The sequence below is a fragment of the Mustela putorius genome, unplaced genomic scaffold (assembly GCF_011764305.1).
Source record: "Mustela putorius furo isolate JIRA1106 unplaced genomic scaffold, ASM1176430v1.1 tig00000083_pilon_pilon_pilon, whole genome shotgun sequence".
NCBI lineage: Eukaryota > Metazoa > Chordata > Mammalia > Carnivora > Mustelidae > Mustela > Mustela putorius.
The window spans coordinates 15,408,557-15,427,202 of record NW_025421273.1 but is presented as its reverse complement, the minus strand read 5'-3'; the positions used below and the strand labels follow the sequence as shown (position 1 = coordinate 15,427,202).

Genomic DNA, 18,646 nt, shown 5'->3' with positions numbered 1-18,646 from the left:
GGAAATACATTTTAACTCCCCAGTAAGTGAGATCTGTAAAAAACAAGATCCCTGAGGAAGGTGTATTCAGAATCTGTGCCAAGGAGACTCTGGATGGAAAGACAGTTTTTCACCAAGGCCCTTCCTCTACTTAGGAAGTGTCCTGCTCAGTTTATGCAGACAGAGCCGGGCCAACCTGGACTCAAGCCCATCCTGGTCCCCAGGATGCAGAATGGGGATCAGAACCCAGAATGCTGCACCCCCAGCCCCAGGGATGGGCTCGAGGCCAGGCACCAGGCCTCAGGCTGAGGCCACTGGTGTTCCCTGGAACTCTCGCCAAGCTATGGGGAAGCCTTCCGCTGTATAAGCATTGGCTGTGCGGCTCCCAAAGGGCTTCCAGGAATGAGGGAACCAGAGGAAAACAGAGCTGAGACACAAAAAGAAAAGCACAGCCCTGGCATGCCAAGCCCCTGGACCAGCAATGGCAGGGCCTGCCTGGCTCAGTTCTAAGTCCAGTAAGTTCTGCTTTTCTTAGGTGAGTTTCAACTCAATTTCTGGCACCTGGTGTGGTGGGCGGATGCCCAGGTCCTAGTCCAGGGAACTGCTAAATATGTCACCTTGTGTACAACAGGGGACTTCCCAAATGGGATTAAATGAAGGTCCCTGATTTAAGGAAATTGTCTGGATTATCTGGGTGGGTCAGAAATGTAAACCCAGGTGTCCTTCTAAAGAAGGAAGCTGAGAGAGAGCTGATAGGCAGAAGAGAGGAAGGCCATGTGCCCCCAGAGGCAAAATGCTGGCATGCTGGCTCTGAGATGGAGCAAGGGACCAGGACCCACGGCAGGCAAGGAGCGTGGCTGGGGATGCTGGAAGAGAAGCAAACCTTCTCCCCAGAGGCCCGGAGGGATGGGCCGTGCCCACACCTCGATTTCAGTCCAGCCATGCTGATTCCCAACCCGCCCTCCGGAATGCTAAGAGAAGAAAACCTGTGTTGTTTTAAGCCACGAAATCCACAGTGATTTGTGAAAGCAGCCACAGGAAACCCACACACCTGCTCATATGCACATTCCCTATTCCATCGGACCCCTTAAGGGGAGAATGCGGGCTGGCCACCTTCCCCTGACTCTTGCTCCCTGCCCGAGAGCTCTAGCCAGCTACTGGGGGTGGGGGTGCACACACTGCCCTTGATCTGCAGGTCAGGGGGCAACATACCGCATTTCCCCATGGCAGGCACCACAGCAGGACAGGGCATGAGGGGCTGGAGGAGGGGGCGCTGGGGGGGAATGTAGCTTTAGGGTCCCATGAAGAAAAATGAAATGAAACAAAAACTTACCTGCAGTCTTAAAGCCAGAGCTTTCCGCATTGGGCCAAATCAAATTGGGCAAGTCCTAAAAAATCCAAAAGTCACTAATGAAGAACATGCATATGAGAAGTGCCTACAAGTCATTTTCATAAACACGGAGAGGAGCTACACTCCTACCCAGAAATCTGAAACAAAATGTTTCCAAGTGAACCATCCCCACCAGGAGTCCAGGATTATCCCCTCTTTCCCACAGAGGCCAGCAACCCAGCCATGACTGCATTTTGGGAAGGCACCCCTGCAGGTCAAAATTTCATGTACCCAGACCTGAGTTCAAATCCTAGCTCTGCTTCTCACTAATCCTGTGACACTGGCTGATCCTCCAGCCTCTGAATTCCCAAGATCTTGCAAATTCCAACAGAGAGGCTCATAAGATGCCAGATATGGAGTCCGGAGAACTGGGTTCTAGCGGGAACCATTTCCTTGCTGTGTGTCCTCAGCCAAGTCTCTCAGCCTCTCTGAGCCTCAGACCCTCATCTAAAGAGTGAAGACCCTTTAGAGACACTTTAGACTCTCTCACCCCAGTCTAGACTTGCCCATCTAGCTCTCTACTATACGTGTCTTCCTGGCCAAAGTCAGCCAGACCAGAACAGATTTCCTGATGGTCCCACAGGGTTTTGGCATATTAGCCAATGGTGCTTCTATTCTTCCACTTGCTCAGGCCAAAGTCCTCGGCTTCATCCTGGACACCTCTCTCTCTCTCAATCCACAGCTGATCCCAGCAAATCCCATTGGCTCCACCTTCGAAATACATCGGAAACCCGCAGCTAGCAGCCCACCATTCACCGCCCCGGTCCAGTACTCCTCTGTCCTGGCCTGGTCTCCCACCCACCTCCTCTCTTGCAACTGCTTCTGCCCTTGTCCTCTATCCTCACCCCTGCCACCGGGGTGCTTTAGAAAGATGAGCCACGTTGTGTCAACTTCTGGCTCCAAACCTGTACAGCTTCCACCTCACTCAGAATAATAGCCGGGATCCTGGGCATAAGCCACGCGGCCTTCCCTGATCTGGCCCCTCCTCAACCTCCTGGTCTCCTGTCGTCCACTCCCTCCCTCACTCCGGGGGCCCCCAGGTCTCCTTGCTGCTCCTGGACCACACCAAGCACACCCTGCCTCTGGCCTCTGGCCTTGCTATCACAGCACTCGGGAAAGCTCTTCTCCTGGACATGGCCTTGCCCTCCCTCGTTCCACTCAAGGCTCAGCTCACCTCCTCCAAGCATGCTGCCTGACCACTGGCGACTAGAGTGCGCTCACTGCCATCTCTCCCAGTCCACTCTGCCCGCTGGACTTCTCTCTGCAGCCCAAACCACTGCCTACTACGGCTCAGATTGGCACCACTGTTTACTTCCTTCTCCTGCCCCAAGAAGGCAGATTTCTTAAGACGGCATGCCTTGTTCTCTACTATCCCAGCACCCAGAGCAGAGCATGCCACCCAGAAAGCCGTCCCCGAACACCGGAAGTGAATGGCTGACTCAGAGCCTCTTGTCCACTCGACCCTTCGCGGCCTTCTCTCCTGCCAACAAACTCCCGACAGAGCTTTCCACCACAGTGAGAACGCTGCAGAGTCTGGGCTGCCCAACATAGCAGCCTCTAACATGCGTGGCCATGAATGAAGCACCTGAAATGTCTAAATTTAAATAACCACACATGGCTAGAGGCGCCTGCACTGACGAGGCACCTTGGGCAACCTGGGAAATGGCTGTAACCGGCTCTCAGTTTCCCCTCTGCAACAAGGGACAGATGATAAGTTTACACTAAGCATGTATCTTCACGCACTTTCCGGTAGAGCCTGGGGACAAGTGTCCACGAGAATGTTCTGTCCCTGGTTTCTCAGAGAGGAAAGCCAAGTGCAAAGCAGGACAGACGAGCCAAGTGCAAAGCAGGACAGACGAGTGGGTTCTGAACCTGAAGCCCTTCTTGGGAGCCTAGTACAGGCCTGGGGCGGGGGGGCAGGTTTTCTCCCTTGCAAAATGAGCCAGACACATCCCACCTCATGGGACAGGAGCAAGTGGAAGGACCTTGTGAAAACATTCTGTCATGGGACTTTTTTAAAGCTCAGTAAATTGATATAGTGTTATTACTCATTCTTCTCTAGTGAAAATCTAATAACAGAAAATGAACAGAATCTCCTTTAAAGATTTACAGATTACAACTCTGTAGCAAGTGTAGCAAGCCTCTTGGGACCTGCCAGGAGAGAAAACAGAACCAGGGAAGCCAGCCCTTGCGGGAGGGCAGGGAGGACCCCAAGGCCATGAGGGGAGAGACCACTGGACAGGGCAGTCCTGGGAACAGAAGACTAGCTCTGCCAGGAGTCCCTGAGAGGGGGTGAGGGCTGGAGAGGGAAGTGGCCATATGTACACCAGGGGCAGATCACCTGTCCTGGACAACAGCCATAGGGGGAAATGAGTGAGGGAGAGCACAAATTAGGGGGTGGAGGAGACTCAGAAGAAACAGTCACCAAAAGCCAGGGTCTAAGTGGTGGCTACTGAACAAGGGGACTGGGGCGGGGGTTGCAGACAAAAGCGGAACTCGAGGCCAGCTTTGGAGGAAAGGGCAAGGGGAATCTAGGGAGACAGGAAGGCTCTGTGCCTTCCCAAACCTGGGGCCTCAGAGGGAGGGGCGGATGGGAAGTGGATAAATGCAGCAACCAAGGTAATCCCAACTGTTCTTCTAACAACCCCTACACTGGGAGTGGGGGGTGGGGGGAACCGGGGCGTGCTCACCTCTTCAAAGTAGGTGTCTATGGGAACGCGCCTACCTTTCGCACCTTCCCGCGGCTAACAGGCCGCAAAGGCTTACAGACCAGAAATCCAAGGCACAAAAAGTGATGCGCCTGGCCTAGGTCAGAGGGTTTTTAGGTTTCAGGGCGAGATTCGACCGGGCGGCTGGCAAAGTCCTGCGGGGTTCCACCTTGCCTGGGACTTTGCGGGCTAGAGCGCCAAATACTAAGGAACACCTGAGGCATCCTACTCAGACCCTGCCCTCCCTCCGATAATCTCCCCAACTCGAAGGGGCCTCCCCGCCGCCAGCGTAGACAGAGCTCAGCCACGAGAGTCCTACAGGAGGAGGCTGGGGGCGGGCCTTCCTTACCTGCGTGGTCCGCTCGGGCCCCGCCCCAGGAGCCGCAGGGGGATCCAGGAGGGGCTGCCGGCCGAGGGGGCGCCCGAGGAGATCCGGGCCCGCGGGGTGCCAGCGTCGGCCCCCGGGCCCAGCGGGCAGCGCCAGGGCGGCGGCCAGGAGGCTCCAGGCGAGCACCGACGTGGCGCGCCCCGCGGCGCCCGCCGAGCCCATCGCCCCTCCGGGCCCGCGACCCCAAAGTGGCGGGCGAGCAGGAGTCGCCGGAGCTTCCGGACCCCAGGCCCGCCCCGCCTCGGAGCATGCTCAGTGCGAGCCACCCTGGAAAGTTTTCTGGAATGGACTCCGGCATCTGGGGCTGGGAGGGCTGGGAGGGCGGGGAGCGGGACAGGCGTAGGAGGGAGGGAGTGAGGCCGGGCCACACTTGGGTTTGCTCCAGTCTCGCCCAGGGCCTCAGCTCCACCCAAATCGGATTCAGATGGGGTCACTCCTCTGCTCCCAAAGATTTCAATGCTTCCAAGTGCTCCTCCACTGATGCCTACCCAGTTCTCAGAACCACCTCCTTCAGGAAGCCTTCCCTGACACATGCACACACCATACTGGGCTGAACCCAGAATCTGCTCCAGACGCACCAGCCCCTTATTGGAGAACTGAGAAGCATTTGGAGAGGCAGAGCCCTGTGTGCTGGGGAGCCCAGAGAGGACAGGACAGCATAGGTGAGCTGGGAGGGAGGCCGGCAGATCCTGAGACAGGGGGAAAGGCCACTCTCACTTTCTATTGGATTTAGCTCAGTCGCATTGGGCTCCTACTGCCTGAGCCCCTAATGTGAAGTAGCCCCTGGACTTGCCCAGGTACCCAGACTGGTAGTCAGGCCAGCCACTGTGGGACATCTCTTTGGAACCAGAGAGAGGGGATTTGGTGTCTGGAGCCAGGAGGCTTGAACTCTCCATGGGGGTAGGGTTGTGCCTTGCGGGGGGAGATAGATACTGGGAGGAGGTCAAGTAGAGCAGTTTCTCTGCTTTGTCCTGCTTCCCCTGAGTCCTCAGTGACTTGCTCCTTGGGGAGAAGGAGGGTAGCCTGTCATGCAGTCTCAGGCCAGGAAGCCTGGCACCTGTCTCTTCCCTTTCCCTCCAACCCTTCAAAGGACAGGCCCTCCCTAACTCAACATGGACAAAGGAGTAATGTTTGAGATTCTGAAAATTTATTACCCAGGCTTCCCACCAGAAGTACAGTGGCCTGGGGGGGGGGGGGGTCCTGGCAAAATGCCAGGAGTGAGACACTGCCAAAGGGTACATGCTAGCATATTGTGGGACCATCAGTTCTATTTGACATGAGTCATTTAAAAGATGATTTTAATACCCAAGCAACTTTATAATAAAGTAAAATCCCCCCCCAAAACACTATATTTTTAAAACTAAATTTTGAGTATCCAAAGAAACAGCCAACATAAAAAGCAAGGACTTTAGGCTATTGTCCCATATACGTTCCCAAAAGCCTTGGAGGTGTTTCAAAGGAAACATTTCAGCAGCCGGGAGTAGAAGAGAGGGTCCTGAAGCCAGCCAGACACAGCTGTTAATATGCCCGTCCCATATCCTGGTTGAGAGACCTTGAATGAGCAACTTCTCTCTAGCTGTCCCTTACTTCTAAGAGAAGAAAGTCTGGATACTAGTTGTCATCTTACCCACCTGGAAGGTTGATGAAGTATAAAAACTAGAAACTTGAGATGGACATCCAGATTAAGGCTACAAAATTCCCCTTCTCTGTTGCAGTGGATTCCCATGGTACTACCGCCCTGGCCCTCCTAAGGAATTAAGCTTCAAAGATACATGTGTGTTCACTGCTGTATCCCCAGTACCCAGGACAAGAGCGAGCACCTAGTAGCTACTCAGTAAATGTTTGCTCAAGGTAAGAACAGATGCTGAATTCATCTGGTTGTCTATCTCCCCACACACCCATGAGATCCTCCATGTCTGGACCTTGCCTGAATCCTTGCTGGCCTGGCACTGGTTCCATCAGCAGGTTCTCTGTAAAGGCTGAGCGAATGAATGACCCCCACAATGTCCTGTCCTGGGGGCTCCGTGTAACAGTCTCTCTACACGTCATCATAGAGGAAAGTATTGACTATTAATGGAAGAATAGGATTAAAACCGAGGCTTCAGGCTAACAAGTTCAGAGGCGGTGGTGGACTGTGTGGTCCAAAGACGACTAACTGGTACAGATAGGAACAGGACAGGAGAGGGACCTCGCTTAGCCACTCTGACCCAGACCTTCCTCACCAGGAAGATGAACAGAAACTAGTACCCCTCTCAGAGGGCAGTTGAGAAAGTTATGACATCATCAAGCTAAATGCTTAGCACACTGTACAGGCTCAGTAAACTTAACCGAGGAACACCCTCCCCAGCGGCTGGGAACGCCCCCCCCCCTTCCTTCCGGAGAAGCCAAAAGACCCGGGGGAATCCTCCGAAAGCTCCTCGGGCTGAACCCCGCGCCTCCTGCCAGGCATGCTCAGTACAAGAGCAGGCCCGGGCGGGGGCGGCTCGAAGTTTCGGGCGGACGACCCAAGCTCCTCCCTCCGGCGGGGCCGCGCGGGGAAGGGGGGACCGGAGCAAGAGGAAGGAGAGCGCGCAGGCCGGAGGAGTCGGCGGAGTGCGCCGCGCCTCTGCCCGCCGGGTCCGTGAGTTCGCTGTCGCCGAGCTGGCGGGGACGGTTCCCCGGGCGGCGGGCCGAGGCGGCGCGCGGCGGCGAGGGCGATGCTGCCCGCCCTTCGCCTGAGTGCCCCCGATGGCCCGGGGCCCGGCGGCCTGCGAAAGCGACGCGCGCCTGCTGCTGGGCCGGGACGCGGTGAGGCCGGCGCCCGCGCTGCTGGCCCCCGCCGTACTGCTGGGCGCCGCGTTCGGCCTCGGCCTCGGCCTCTGGCTCGGCTGCCGCACCTCCGGGTCGCGCCTGCGGCAACAGGTGGGTCCACCGGGCGGGTGGCCGTATGGGGGGCGCGTGCGGGCCTCCTGGGTCCCGTAGGCGCTGGAGCGAGATCGCGGGCGTCGCGCGCACCCGGCCCTGCCCTGGATTCCCCTCCAGCCTGGGAGAGGGTTGGAGACCAAGACCAGAGGGGGACGGCGGAGTGACAGAAGCGCACCAGTCTGGGGTCCGCCAGAAGTGGCTGCTCCTTCCGACTCCGCTGTGCCATCACAGGCGCCGCTAAAGCCCACGGATGCCTCAGTCTCTCATAGGGAGCACCAAGGGTCTGGACTCGCCGCTGGCGGAGGGGCCCAGCTGAACACGGTAGACAGGAGGGCTGCGATTCCCAGCCCTGTCCATAATGCTGCTTGCCCGGTGGGTTACCTAAATAGCCTCTCCAGTCCCAGCTGCCACCCTGGCATGCGTTCATGCATTCATTCACAATGTCATCCCTAGAGTAAAAGTGTGCTGATCACCCCTGCTAGCTACAGTCCTGTGCAGGATAGACCCTGCCCTCACTGCTAGAGGGTCACGGTCTCCAGAAAACGCTAGATGTCAGGTGAACATTTGATTGTAGCCCAGGCTGGGGAGTTGGGTGGCGGGAAGTGAAGAGGCTAGCTAGCACTTGCAGATGGCCACTGTGTGCTGGGCACTGAACTAGACTCTGCACCTGACTTATCTCACTGATTCCCCAGGACAGCCTTGGCAGTTTGTTCTATGAAGGACCCCGTTTTGCACTGGAGGAAACTGAGGTGCAGTGAGGTTCAAGGACTTGCCAAAGTGACAGACGTGTGTCTGAGCCCAAAGTCACTGTATTCTTCATGAGTGGCAGTGGTCACAGGAGATTCAGGGTCGGTTTTCATGACCATTGTTACAGGATTGGATGTTGTGGGGAGATGTGGGCATGCAGGGGACATTTGATCCGTGTGGTGTGATCACTGCCCTGGGTCCTTGCCACTTTGACCTCTTTGAGGGATGAAGTCGATAAGATGTGCGATGAGGCACGTGGTCTTTTTCCCTGCGTTCCTGGCCCATGCAAGAAGAGACAAGTCCGGCAGATTGCTGCAGACTTTGGGGAGTGTTTTGCTGGAAAGGCACGATAAAGGTTGAACGGAACTTACAGAACAAGATGCTTGTAGGTCAGTCTGAGGGTGTCACATCCTGCTGGTGGTTAAGGAACACTGAGGGACACTGGCTTCTTGTGTGAAGAGGGGAATAACACGCACACAATTTTGCTGGGTGTCCTGTTCAGAGCTGAGTGTTTGTGGACTTTTGGTTCTCTATTCCTGCCCCAAACCTCTGATGGGGGAGCTGTTATTATCCTCACTTTCAAGAGACGGAAGTCCAGGCTCCCCAGGGTTGTTCTTGGTCCAAGGGCACGTGATGAATAAACCGTAGGGCTGCGTTTCAACCCCAGTCTGTCAGAACCCCTAAATCAGAGCATTTAGTGTTCTGCCACCTGGTGACGTAGTGGGTAGAATCTGTCTTAGATGGTTCGACTGCTCTTAAGAAAAATACCATAAACTGTGTGACTCACAAACAACAGAAGCTTCTCTCTCTCAGTTCTGGAGGCTGGAAGTCCAAGACCAGGTGCCAGCACTGCTGGGTTCTGGCAAGGGCCCGCTTCCGGGCTGCAGACTTCTCACTGTGTCCTCAGAGAGTAGAAGGGTCAGGGAATCTCTGGCACCTCTCTCGTAAAGAGGCCTCTACCCTCAGGACTTAATCGCCTCCAAAAGGCCCCACCTCCAAATACCATCACCTCGGGAGTTGGGATTTCAACCTATGCTTGGGGAATGGGGCACACACCTTCAGACCATGGCGGTGGCCCATTTCACAGCTGAGTCACCTGAGGTTTACAGCGGTTAATCAAGCTATCTGAGGTTGGGCCCCTGGTCAGTAAGGGCTGCACTAGTCCAGTTGAAGGTAATGGTGGCTCAGACCAGGGCAGGAGCCGTGGTGGAGGGTTGGTGGGGGTTGCGGTCTCTGGCTTCAGAGTCTGGCTGATGGGATTTTCAGATGATTTGGATGGGACCTTAGCAACAGCCTTCTTTCTAAATGGACTCCTTTCCTCCTCTCTTCTTTAAGTCTCTTTTCCTAAAACACACATCCAGCAGTGACTCTCCGGGTTAAAAGCGTTCAATGACTTCTGACTGCTTGCAGAGGGTTATGTCCAATTTCCTAGCATAAAGAAGGGCTGCGCAAGATGGTTGCCCTTCCCTGGGTTATCCTTCCGAACACAAGGTGCCGTATGCCCCTGCACCCCTGCGTTCCAGCACCCCTTGCTCCCTCCATCCCCCCCCCCCCCCGCATCTCCTTGCTCCCCTTCCGCACATCCCTTCTGTCTGCCTGAACGACCTTTCTCGGCTTGCCCGCTCATCCTTCAGGATGCACAGAGTTGCCCCTCCAGGCACTTCTACCCTCGTGCACCCCGGGATCTCTGTTTTCCTCTGGTCCACCTCATCCCGCTCGTAATCGCGTGTTGCACCTCTTTCTTTTTGCTGCTTTTCTTTCGTTTTTATTTCATCCTTAGAACTTTGGATTGCGTCGACATTCCACGTGCACTTCGAGTGTTCATGCACAGGCAGCAACCAACGCCCCGGTCCACCCGCCGCTTCCCAGCAGCCACCTCGTCCAGCTCTTTCAGCCTCCTTTTTGGTCATTTACTTCCCCTTTGTAAACAACCTGCTTACTGGGCTGCTCCTTGCATTTGGGGCTCTGGGCATAGCATGGACTTCCTGCTGTGGACTGGGGGGCGGTTCAGTTCTCTTTTCTCCTCCTTCACATGAACCACCCATCCCAGCCACCCCTGCCTCCACCCGCCTTCTGTGGCCATTGAGCAGTTTTGGTTAAATCAATATTCAGTGTTTCCTTTCTTACAATTCCGGAAGCACTTTTCACCGCAAGTCAAGGATCAGCTACGATTATGATTCTTTTACTTTTTGTTACTATATTTTGTTTCATCTGAAATTGTTACCCAGGGCTCCCCGCACCCCGCCACATTGGCTTATATTCTGCGTACTTACTCACTTAATGCAGGATTCCCCTCTATTTCTGTACACCTTTTTTGAGAATTTTGAAGGCATTAAATATTTGATCAATTTTATCTTCTTGCAAAACACCTCTCCAATAAACTTCTCGCCTGCTTCAGCCTGAGTTGGTTGCTGTCTGGACCCACTGCCACTCTCAGCTGGACCAGACCAGCAGCACCAGCAGCAGCCCCTGGGAGCTTGTTAGAAATGCTAATTCCTGGGTCCCACCCCAGACTCTCTGATGAGAATTTTTGCAAGTGGGGTTGGCAAGCTGTGTTTAAGGAGCCTTTCCAGTGCTGTTTTTGTTCTTTAGCTTCAAGAAGCAGCTGCCCCTAGGCTCTTGCTCTCACCAGTGGGACTTCTCAGGGCTGATCACACTGGAAACTTTGTCACCTCCCCAAAGTTGCATACTCTTTCAGGGACCCCCCACTGTCTTTCTGGGTTCATTTCCTCATTTGGGTGGAGCACAGCCTCCAGGATCTTCCTGAGAAAGATGGGGGGAAGGGTTTTTGAGAACTTCCGTGTCTGAAATTACCTACACTCTCCTCTCTTTATTCTTGACTTGGTGAGAGTAGTTAGGTCATGGAATTCCAGGCTGGAAATAATTTTCCCCCAGAATTTTGAAGGCATTTTCCCCATCATCTCCCAACTGCCATGGTTGAGGGGGAGAAATAGGATTTTGTTCTGATCCCTGATAACTGTTTTGTTCCCCCGGGGAATCTGGAAGCATCTCTTCTTTGTTCCCAGCACATAGGAATCACACAGGGTGGGGGTTGGTGGCACTTGGATGCCCTCCTTGGGATGTGCATTCCGGAGGACTTTCCAGGGGACAGACTCACACTCCCTTGAGTTCCTTCACGATTCTTTACCTTTTAAATATTCTGTTGCATCTTTTGGGAACTCGTCTCATGTTCTGGTTGAATTGGACTGCCAATTGCCTTCCTTCTCTCCTGTTTTCCGTCTCTGTCTTTTTAGGCCGTTTGTGGAAGGCTTCTCTCAACAACACTTGTGTTGAGATTTTCACATTTCTCAGTTCTGAGTGTCCTTTTCTGTCCTCAGAACATCCTAGGTTCAATCTGCCCTATACTTATTTTGTGGGTGTGACATATTCTCTTGGCTCTCTGAGGATGTTACAGTTGTTTGTTTGTTTGTTTTAATAAACAACTTCTCCTTACACAGTGTCTGTTTCCATTTTGCTTTTTCCTTTTGTTCCTTTGGGGTTTTCTCTTTCATGTTAGAGTCTGTCCTCAAGTGGCTGATGAGCCTTGGCTTCCTGGTTACTTTTAACTGGGAAACAAAATAATGATGCTTCTCTATGGAGAGGATGAGTTTTATGCCTGGATATCTCTACTGTAGGATGATCTGGTTGGGTCCTTTCCTATAGAACCCTTGTAATGGTTGGCTATAACTCAACAAATAATCCCTAAATCCTTGGCTTCATCATCTGCCCCTCTCCACCATACCCAGACTGATGCAGCCACAAGGCCTTCCCTGGGCAGGCTGTGCACGCTCCTGCCACAGGGCCTTTGCACTTGCTGTACCCTCTCCTGGAAAGCTTGTCCCTGACATATCTGAATGGCTGGCTCTCTCACTTCCTTCACATTTCTTCTCAAATACCACCTTACTCAAGAGATCTTCCCCTCCATTCTCCTATCTTCCATCATTTTTTCTCTCTAGCATTTACCACTGCTGATTTACTACTTATTTATTTACATCTCTCTTCTATCACTGAATGTAAACTCCACGAAGTCAGGAGTTTTGTTTATTTTGTCCATTACTCATTCCCAGTGACTAGAATAAGACTTCATGCTTAATATTGCTTCGCAACAGTTGCTAACTAACTTCTTCAGTGTAAAGATTATATCCATGAGCAACCATAAGAGGGACTTGATCTGGGGTCTCTGGCATAACGGGATTTCAAAAACAGTTGATCATTATGATTGACGGAATCATGGCAGACAGAGAATTAATAAACACTGAATCATTGCTCTCAGGGGAAACACAGGGCTAGGTTTCTGCAAGACTCCAGCTACAATGTCTTCATTAACGGGCCAGTACGTAACCTTGTGTGATGTGTGTTTCTGTATAAAGACACCCTATTGAATACATATTGTTATTGTGTTAACAGCGAACATGCAGCCAATGGCACAAAATAGCTCATGCCTGAATGAAGCTTCTCCAGCACACATTTTCTCCATGACTCATACACCAGCCTTCTTGCCCTTAGAAACACCACACAGCACTTAATGTAACATGTACGGGTCATTCTTTTTTTTTTTTTTTGAAAGAGAGAGAGGAAGAAGCAGGCTCCCTGCCCAGCAGAGAGCCCGATGTGGGACTCGATCCCAGGCCCCTGGGATCATGACCTGAGCCCAAGGCAGCGGCTTAACCTACTGAGCCACACAGGCGCCCCCGTACGGGTCATTCTTAAACAACCACATCAGCAACGGGAAGCACAGACATGTGGGAGAAGAATGGCTTTCATGGAACATGAAAGGGACTCTAATCTGTGGCGGGAGAGCTGACCCAGGAAGGCAGGGCGTCACCTTCACTGGCTCTCTGCTGGACAAGGCACGGCAGGCAACTTGATTTTTCACCACACTGATTGTGCCCGGGGATGACCACAAGTGTGGATTTGGGGGGTTACAGATAAATTTCAGCAAGTAAGCAAATTTACAAATATAGAATCTACCAATACCAAGGATCAACCGAGTTTCATTACACAAATGATTTTATAATTTAAGGGCACCTAAAATATTTTTTTGAAATCATCCAATGGCATTATGGAAAATAATAGCAAAATTAATGATTATGTGCCATATCGTGTATTCAGCTGTTATCCCAGGTTGCTCACAGGCTACCAAGGGCCCCCAGCCTAGAAGAACAGTGGAGTCACCTTTGATCCAAGTGTGACCTCCAGGTCCTAAGGACATCCTGATGTGGGGAACACTGGGGCTTCTCAGGAAGCTGATGTCTGGACAGTGTCAAAGGCTGTGTGGATGAACCCTGGCGGGGTAGGAGGCGTGACACTACACACAGAGGGCCGGGCGGAGACACAGAGATGGGCACAGGTCGGAGGGGTGGGGGTTGATGGCTCGATTCCCAGGGGCACTAGGCTGACTGGCTTCAATGTGTTCTCCCTACCCCCACCTTTGGATTTTAGAAAGATGACGCTCAGAGTCTGCTCAAGAATTTAGAGTCAAATGTCCAAGACCCCTCGGAAACCGGCTCCCCATCAAGGAGGAGGAGGCGGGAAGCCCAGACGTCAAAAGAGGAGCCTGTGGATGTAAGCTGCGTGTTTAGGTTTATTTGCCGAGTCGAGTGTTGGGTGTTGTACACATCAGCGTACGGTCAGTGCAGATGCCATCCAGATGAGCCTCTGAAAGACTTCCTGTCCCAATTGGGCTTTGCTGTCATAGAATTTGCATGTGGCAAAATGCACAAATTTGAAGTTTACGGTTAGATAAGTATATACATCCTGGTAACCAGAGCCCCAATCTGGAATGCTCCATCACCCCCAGAAAGTTCTCCAGTGCCCCTTTCTGGTTTACCCTCCCACATCTCCCTCACCCCCACCCTGCCTCTTTCAGAAGGAGACATTGCTGTGATTCTACATCACCAGGATGGTTTTGCTGTTCTAGAATTTCACATCAGTGGGATCGTGTGCTTTCTTGCACTTGCCTTGCCTGAATGTCCTGCTTTCGAGACTTAATCATGTTGTTGCATGTGTCTATAATCTGTCCCATTTAATCACCCAGTCCACTGTGGGGATATAGTGTAGAGCAGGCTGTTTCCCATGTCTGGCTATTCTGATTAGGGCTTCTGTGAATGTATAAGTTTTTTTCATGTCGCTTTATTTCTTTTAAGTGAATGTCAAGTAAATATCCAGGAGTGTGGGCTCTGGCCCTCTTGACAGACATGTTAAAGGTGGATTCTCCCTGGTCCTTCCTCGCTGGCCCCCACCCTGTCCAGCCTGAGCCTGCCCATAGGGCACCACTTTGTGTGTGAGCTCCCTGGAGAGAGAAAATGTTTCTGCCAAAGCAGTGCTATTTCTAGACACTTGCTGCTCCCCAGAAAGTACCATGGATCCTGATCATTTAGCCTCAAATGCCCAAAAGGAAATATAGATATTTAGGGAGATAGATATGTAGGTATATAGAGGTAGAGGGATCCTGAGAAAAAGGGAAATATTTTTTTATTGTTGTTGGGTTTGGGTTTTGTTTTGTTTTTTAAACACTTACTGAGCACCAGACATTTTCCCATGTGTCACTTTTGAGTGAGGTGAACACTCGTGTGAATTACCTCCTGCACCTCTTTCAGCAGCCCCAGGAGGTAGATTTTATTTCTGTCCCCTTCTTGAGGATTGTAGAGGCTAGCTTCCATTATGCAGCCCGGGGGAAGGACTGGCTGCCCTCGTGGGGCTGGCATGAGGAGCCAGAGCCAGGGCTGGAGTGAGACCCTGGCATGTAATTGCTCTGTGTCCAGCTCACGCTCCCTGCCTCCCTGTCCCCAAGTGCTTGTCTCTCCCCATGTGTCTGTATGTGTGTGTGTCAGGGTAGCTCTCTGGAGATCCCCGTGTCTCTCTCTCTCTCTCTCATGTCTCTCTCCACGTGCATCTCTTTGTTTCTGTGATCAGGTGGGTTCCTGATGTCTCTCTTTCCCTCATCTGTCTCCCTCTGTTCCTATCAGCCTGTCTCATCAAAACCCTGCTCACACCCATGAAAACACACAGGTACATAAAAATACACACACTGTGGTCATAACAGCATTCTTCGGCCAAAATGTGGAAACCCAAGGGTCCATCAGCTGACAAATGGCTCAACAAAATGTGTTCTATCCATAAATGCAATACCCTTGGGCCAGAAAATGGAAAGAAGTGCCAAAACAGGCCACAACATGAAGGAACCCTGAAAATAATCATGCTCACGAAAGAAGCCGGTCCCAGAAGACCACATATCACGAGATACCATTCATATGGAAATCTACAACAGACATTGACAGACAGAGGAAGTACGCTGGTGGGCGCTTGGGGAGGAGGTGAGAGAAGAGAGACAGAGGTGAGAGCTAAGTGGTGTGGGGTGTCTTTCTGAGATGATGAAAGTGTCCCAAAACTGATTGTGGGGCTAGTTGCATGTATCTGTGAAGATACTGAAAATTACTAAAATGCATGCTTCACATGGTCGAATTGCATGCATACAGTCCTGGTCATGCAGAGGGTGGCCTTGGACATGGTGAAACACACTGGCTCAGGGGATCCTGGTACCTGGATCCCAGGAACCCAGCCCTGTCTCCTGTTTGCTGTGTGATGCTAGGCAAGAGACATAACCTCTCTGAGCCTCTGGTTTCTTGGCTTCACGAGGACAGTCACAATGCTGGCCCGAGGGTCACCCATTGGTTGACTCTGTGAACTTTCCAACTACGGGATAAGTGTTCATCAGTGTTTCCAGGGAAGCCAAGTCCTTCTACCTCCCTGGAAGCCTCACTCATGTTTTTACCTAGTTATGTTTTACCTGTTAACCATTTAGCAACACCAGATGATCAAGCTAATCATTGCCAAAAGCCAAGTTAAAGATCTGCCTGTTCCAGTGACTGGCTCGCCAGAATGCCCTGCCTTCTGCAGACCGAGCTTGTCAGCAGATCTTGGCCAGGACCAATTCTGACAGGGTGAGCTGAGCTCTGACTGTGATGTCCCGGAATGCACGGAAAACCAAGGCACTTGTAGTTCTCGCCACTCCTTGCCTAAACTTTATTTTGATAAATACCTCACGTTAAATCAAAAGCAAACAGAAAATTCCAGAAGGCTCTTCCACATGCCACGGCACAGCCTTGGCTCTCTTCATCCTGTCCTTTTGCTCCAGAGGAGGGAGAGGGGATGGCTTGTTCGTGGACGCCTCTGGGCGCTCACTGAAAGGACGCCTCTACATTGGTGAGTGAAAGGGCTTTTCTTTTCCTACAATTAGGTTTTCACTAATTTTCTGAATAATTGCATTGCTTCCACCGAGGAAGTTTTACATGGTAGGCTCGCACTAAAACCAATTTTCTGTACAATTGTATTGCTACGGTTGAGAAGATTATCAGAATTTGGAAGGCATCTGAACTTAATAAGAAAAGCTGTGGGGAAGAAAAAAAAAAAAACTAAAAACAGCAGAAGTCTGTTCACTCCTGGATTGCGTGTGCCAAGCGCTTCCGGGTCCTTCATCCTGGCAAACACCATGGCCATCACAGTGCCAGTCCTTGGTCCTCTAGGGGCTTGTGGTCTGCAGGTGGATGGGCCGGAAGCACAGAGGCATGGACTCCCCAGGCAGCTGCAGTAACCCGTCAGCTGACCTTGTGCTTCGATGTGCATCCCGGGCTCTGCTTCCAGACGTCCCAGGTGGACCCCAGCATCTCCACCTTGTGCTGCTAATTATGTTTTCTACATTTAGTGCAGTTTTTGCTTTCTCTGTGCCCTGGAGGGCAGGGACCGTGTCTTCCTTTCATTCTCCACCCCTTCCATGCTGGGCTTTCTCCTCACCTCTGTTTGCAAGAAGTTTAGGAAAGCACGGTGCCCTCTGCTTTCCTGAATTTGCTTGAGCAGGTGAGTCTCTGCTGGAAAGCAGCCCCGGTCGGCTGGCTTCCCAGGGGTCCTATCTGTGCAGTCTTGAAGAACCCGAGCTCAGTTAGGCCCCACCTCTGTCTTCTGTACTCTCCTGTCCTGAAATTCTTAATCATATTTTAATCAGACACACCTCCCCCTTTTCATTTTGTATTAGGCCCCACAAATCATACAGCCTGGTCTGACATCAGCCTTTCTGATCTCACTGCCATCCTTTGCTTTTGAACACACATGGCTTCAAGCAGAGATTGGGGCTGGATGCTGGGGGCTGGGACAGGCTAGACTCTGCTCCCTCGGGTCACAAGGAAGCCAGGAAGGGGTTGAAGCTGGCAGTGATGGGGATTTCAGATTTAAAAGATCATCTGATGGCCATGGAGAGAATGCACTAGAGGGAGTTAACCTTGGAGACTCGCTCCATGAAATAGAGATGATGGAAATAGTACAGACGTCCCCAAGTTGGCTATTGTGTGATAATTAAATGAGCAAGAGGGCATAAAGAGTCCAGCATATAGTAGGCGCTCAGTGCATGGATGGGAGCCAGCCTGGAGTCTACTGTAGCCCTATGGTCATGGCTCCGGCCAGCGCAATGGGTGTGAATGACATTTAGGAGCTCGAGCTAGTGGGTTTTGTGGTTGATTTGACATGGCAGGTTGGGGTGTGGGAGTGACAAAGTATCTGGGATCTGCCTTGTGTTCCTGGAGCATGGTGAGGCCAGTCCAGGTGCTTCTCCACCCAACACCCACCCGTTTAACTTCCTGTCTTTCATCCCCGTTCTTATTTGCATGATGTTGGAGGAGACAGAAAGGTGTCAGCTAAAGAGGAGGGACTCTGGAGCCAGGGAATCTGAGCTCAAATCCTAGTTCTGACATTTATTAGCTGTGTGACCTTGGGCTCACAGCTTAACTGCTCTATGTCCCGTCTCCCAAGTGTGGAGACAGTAGCCTCCGTGGAAGGCTCAGAGCCCTCAGAAGTGGAAGAATGTGGCACATGTCGGTGGTCTGACCCATTCTTGTCGTCTAAGTCTGTTTTTGTGAAGCATAAAATACAGATGGAAATGACAAAGCCCAGCCCTCACCACGTGGCTCCCATCCCCAGCCAGTTCAAAAAGACATCGCGGGGACCCCTGCTCCAGAGACTTCCCAGGGTCCACACCACAGGCTCAGGCAGTGCCGGTCAATGTCCACATCATGGGGAAGCAAGAAATCCTTCTGTGTGCCCCATGGGAGCGTGTCGCATTCCAAGCTGGCAACTGAAAATCAGTCATTTGTCACAAAGCTCTTTCTTCAGAAAGGGTGTAGGTAAGAAGTCTTGAAGTTGATGTGGGTGCAGTGCTCGCCCATCAGCCAGCTCAGAACTGGTAAGCAGAGATTTCTCATGGTCTGGAATGCCAGGCTCCTGACTGTCTGTTGCCAGCATCCCCTGCAGCTGATTCCCAAAACATTTATTCAGCACCCACCCAGCAAGGGGCAGGGGGCGGCCCTGGCAGGAAAGAGACCCAGAAAGGGTGTGGGGACATAGGGCAGCCATGAAGAAGTCTGTCCAGCTATGGTCAGAGAAGGCTCCCCGGAGAAGTGGCTCCTTCCCATCTTTCCTTAGAGCCGCCCATTGCTTCAATTCTGTTCTGTTCCAGCTACTTTGCTGGGTGCTTTACCCACG

General features: G+C 52.2%; 2 protein-coding genes across 9 annotated transcripts in view; one reads left to right on the top strand and one right to left on the bottom strand.

The window, feature by feature from the left end:
- Positions 1 to 4,750, bottom strand: part of EVC2 (EvC ciliary complex subunit 2) — a 118,561-nt gene extending 113,811 nt beyond the window's left edge. For 3 of the 5 annotated variants that reach the window (XM_004770538.3, XM_013044765.2, XM_045075548.1), the window contains exons 1-2: positions 4,427 to 4,749; positions 1,313 to 1,367 (exon numbers count right to left, since the gene is read on the bottom strand). In XM_004770538.3, the coding sequence (XP_004770595.2) occupies positions 1,313 to 1,367; positions 4,427 to 4,627 (256 nt within the window). In that variant the 5' untranslated portion in view covers positions 4,628 to 4,749. Of the gene's footprint in view, positions 1 to 1,312; positions 1,368 to 4,426 lie in introns of all 5 variants that reach the window. The other 2 variants (XM_004770539.3, XM_045075542.1) reach the window with 1 other exon arrangement.
- A 2,226-nt stretch (positions 4,751 to 6,976) lies between these two features.
- The window catches only part of EVC (EvC ciliary complex subunit 1), a 61,746-nt gene continuing 50,076 nt past the window's right edge, over positions 6,977 to 18,646 (top strand). For 2 of the 4 annotated variants that reach the window (XM_045075519.1, XM_045075516.1), the window contains exons 1-2: positions 6,978 to 7,366; positions 13,559 to 13,681. In XM_045075519.1, coding sequence (XP_044931454.1) covers positions 7,193 to 7,366; positions 13,559 to 13,681 — 297 coding nt within the window. In that variant the 5' untranslated portion in view covers positions 6,978 to 7,192. Of the gene's footprint in view, positions 7,367 to 13,558; positions 13,682 to 18,646 lie in introns of all 4 variants that reach the window. The other 2 variants (XR_006605370.1, XM_045075524.1) reach the window with 2 other exon arrangements.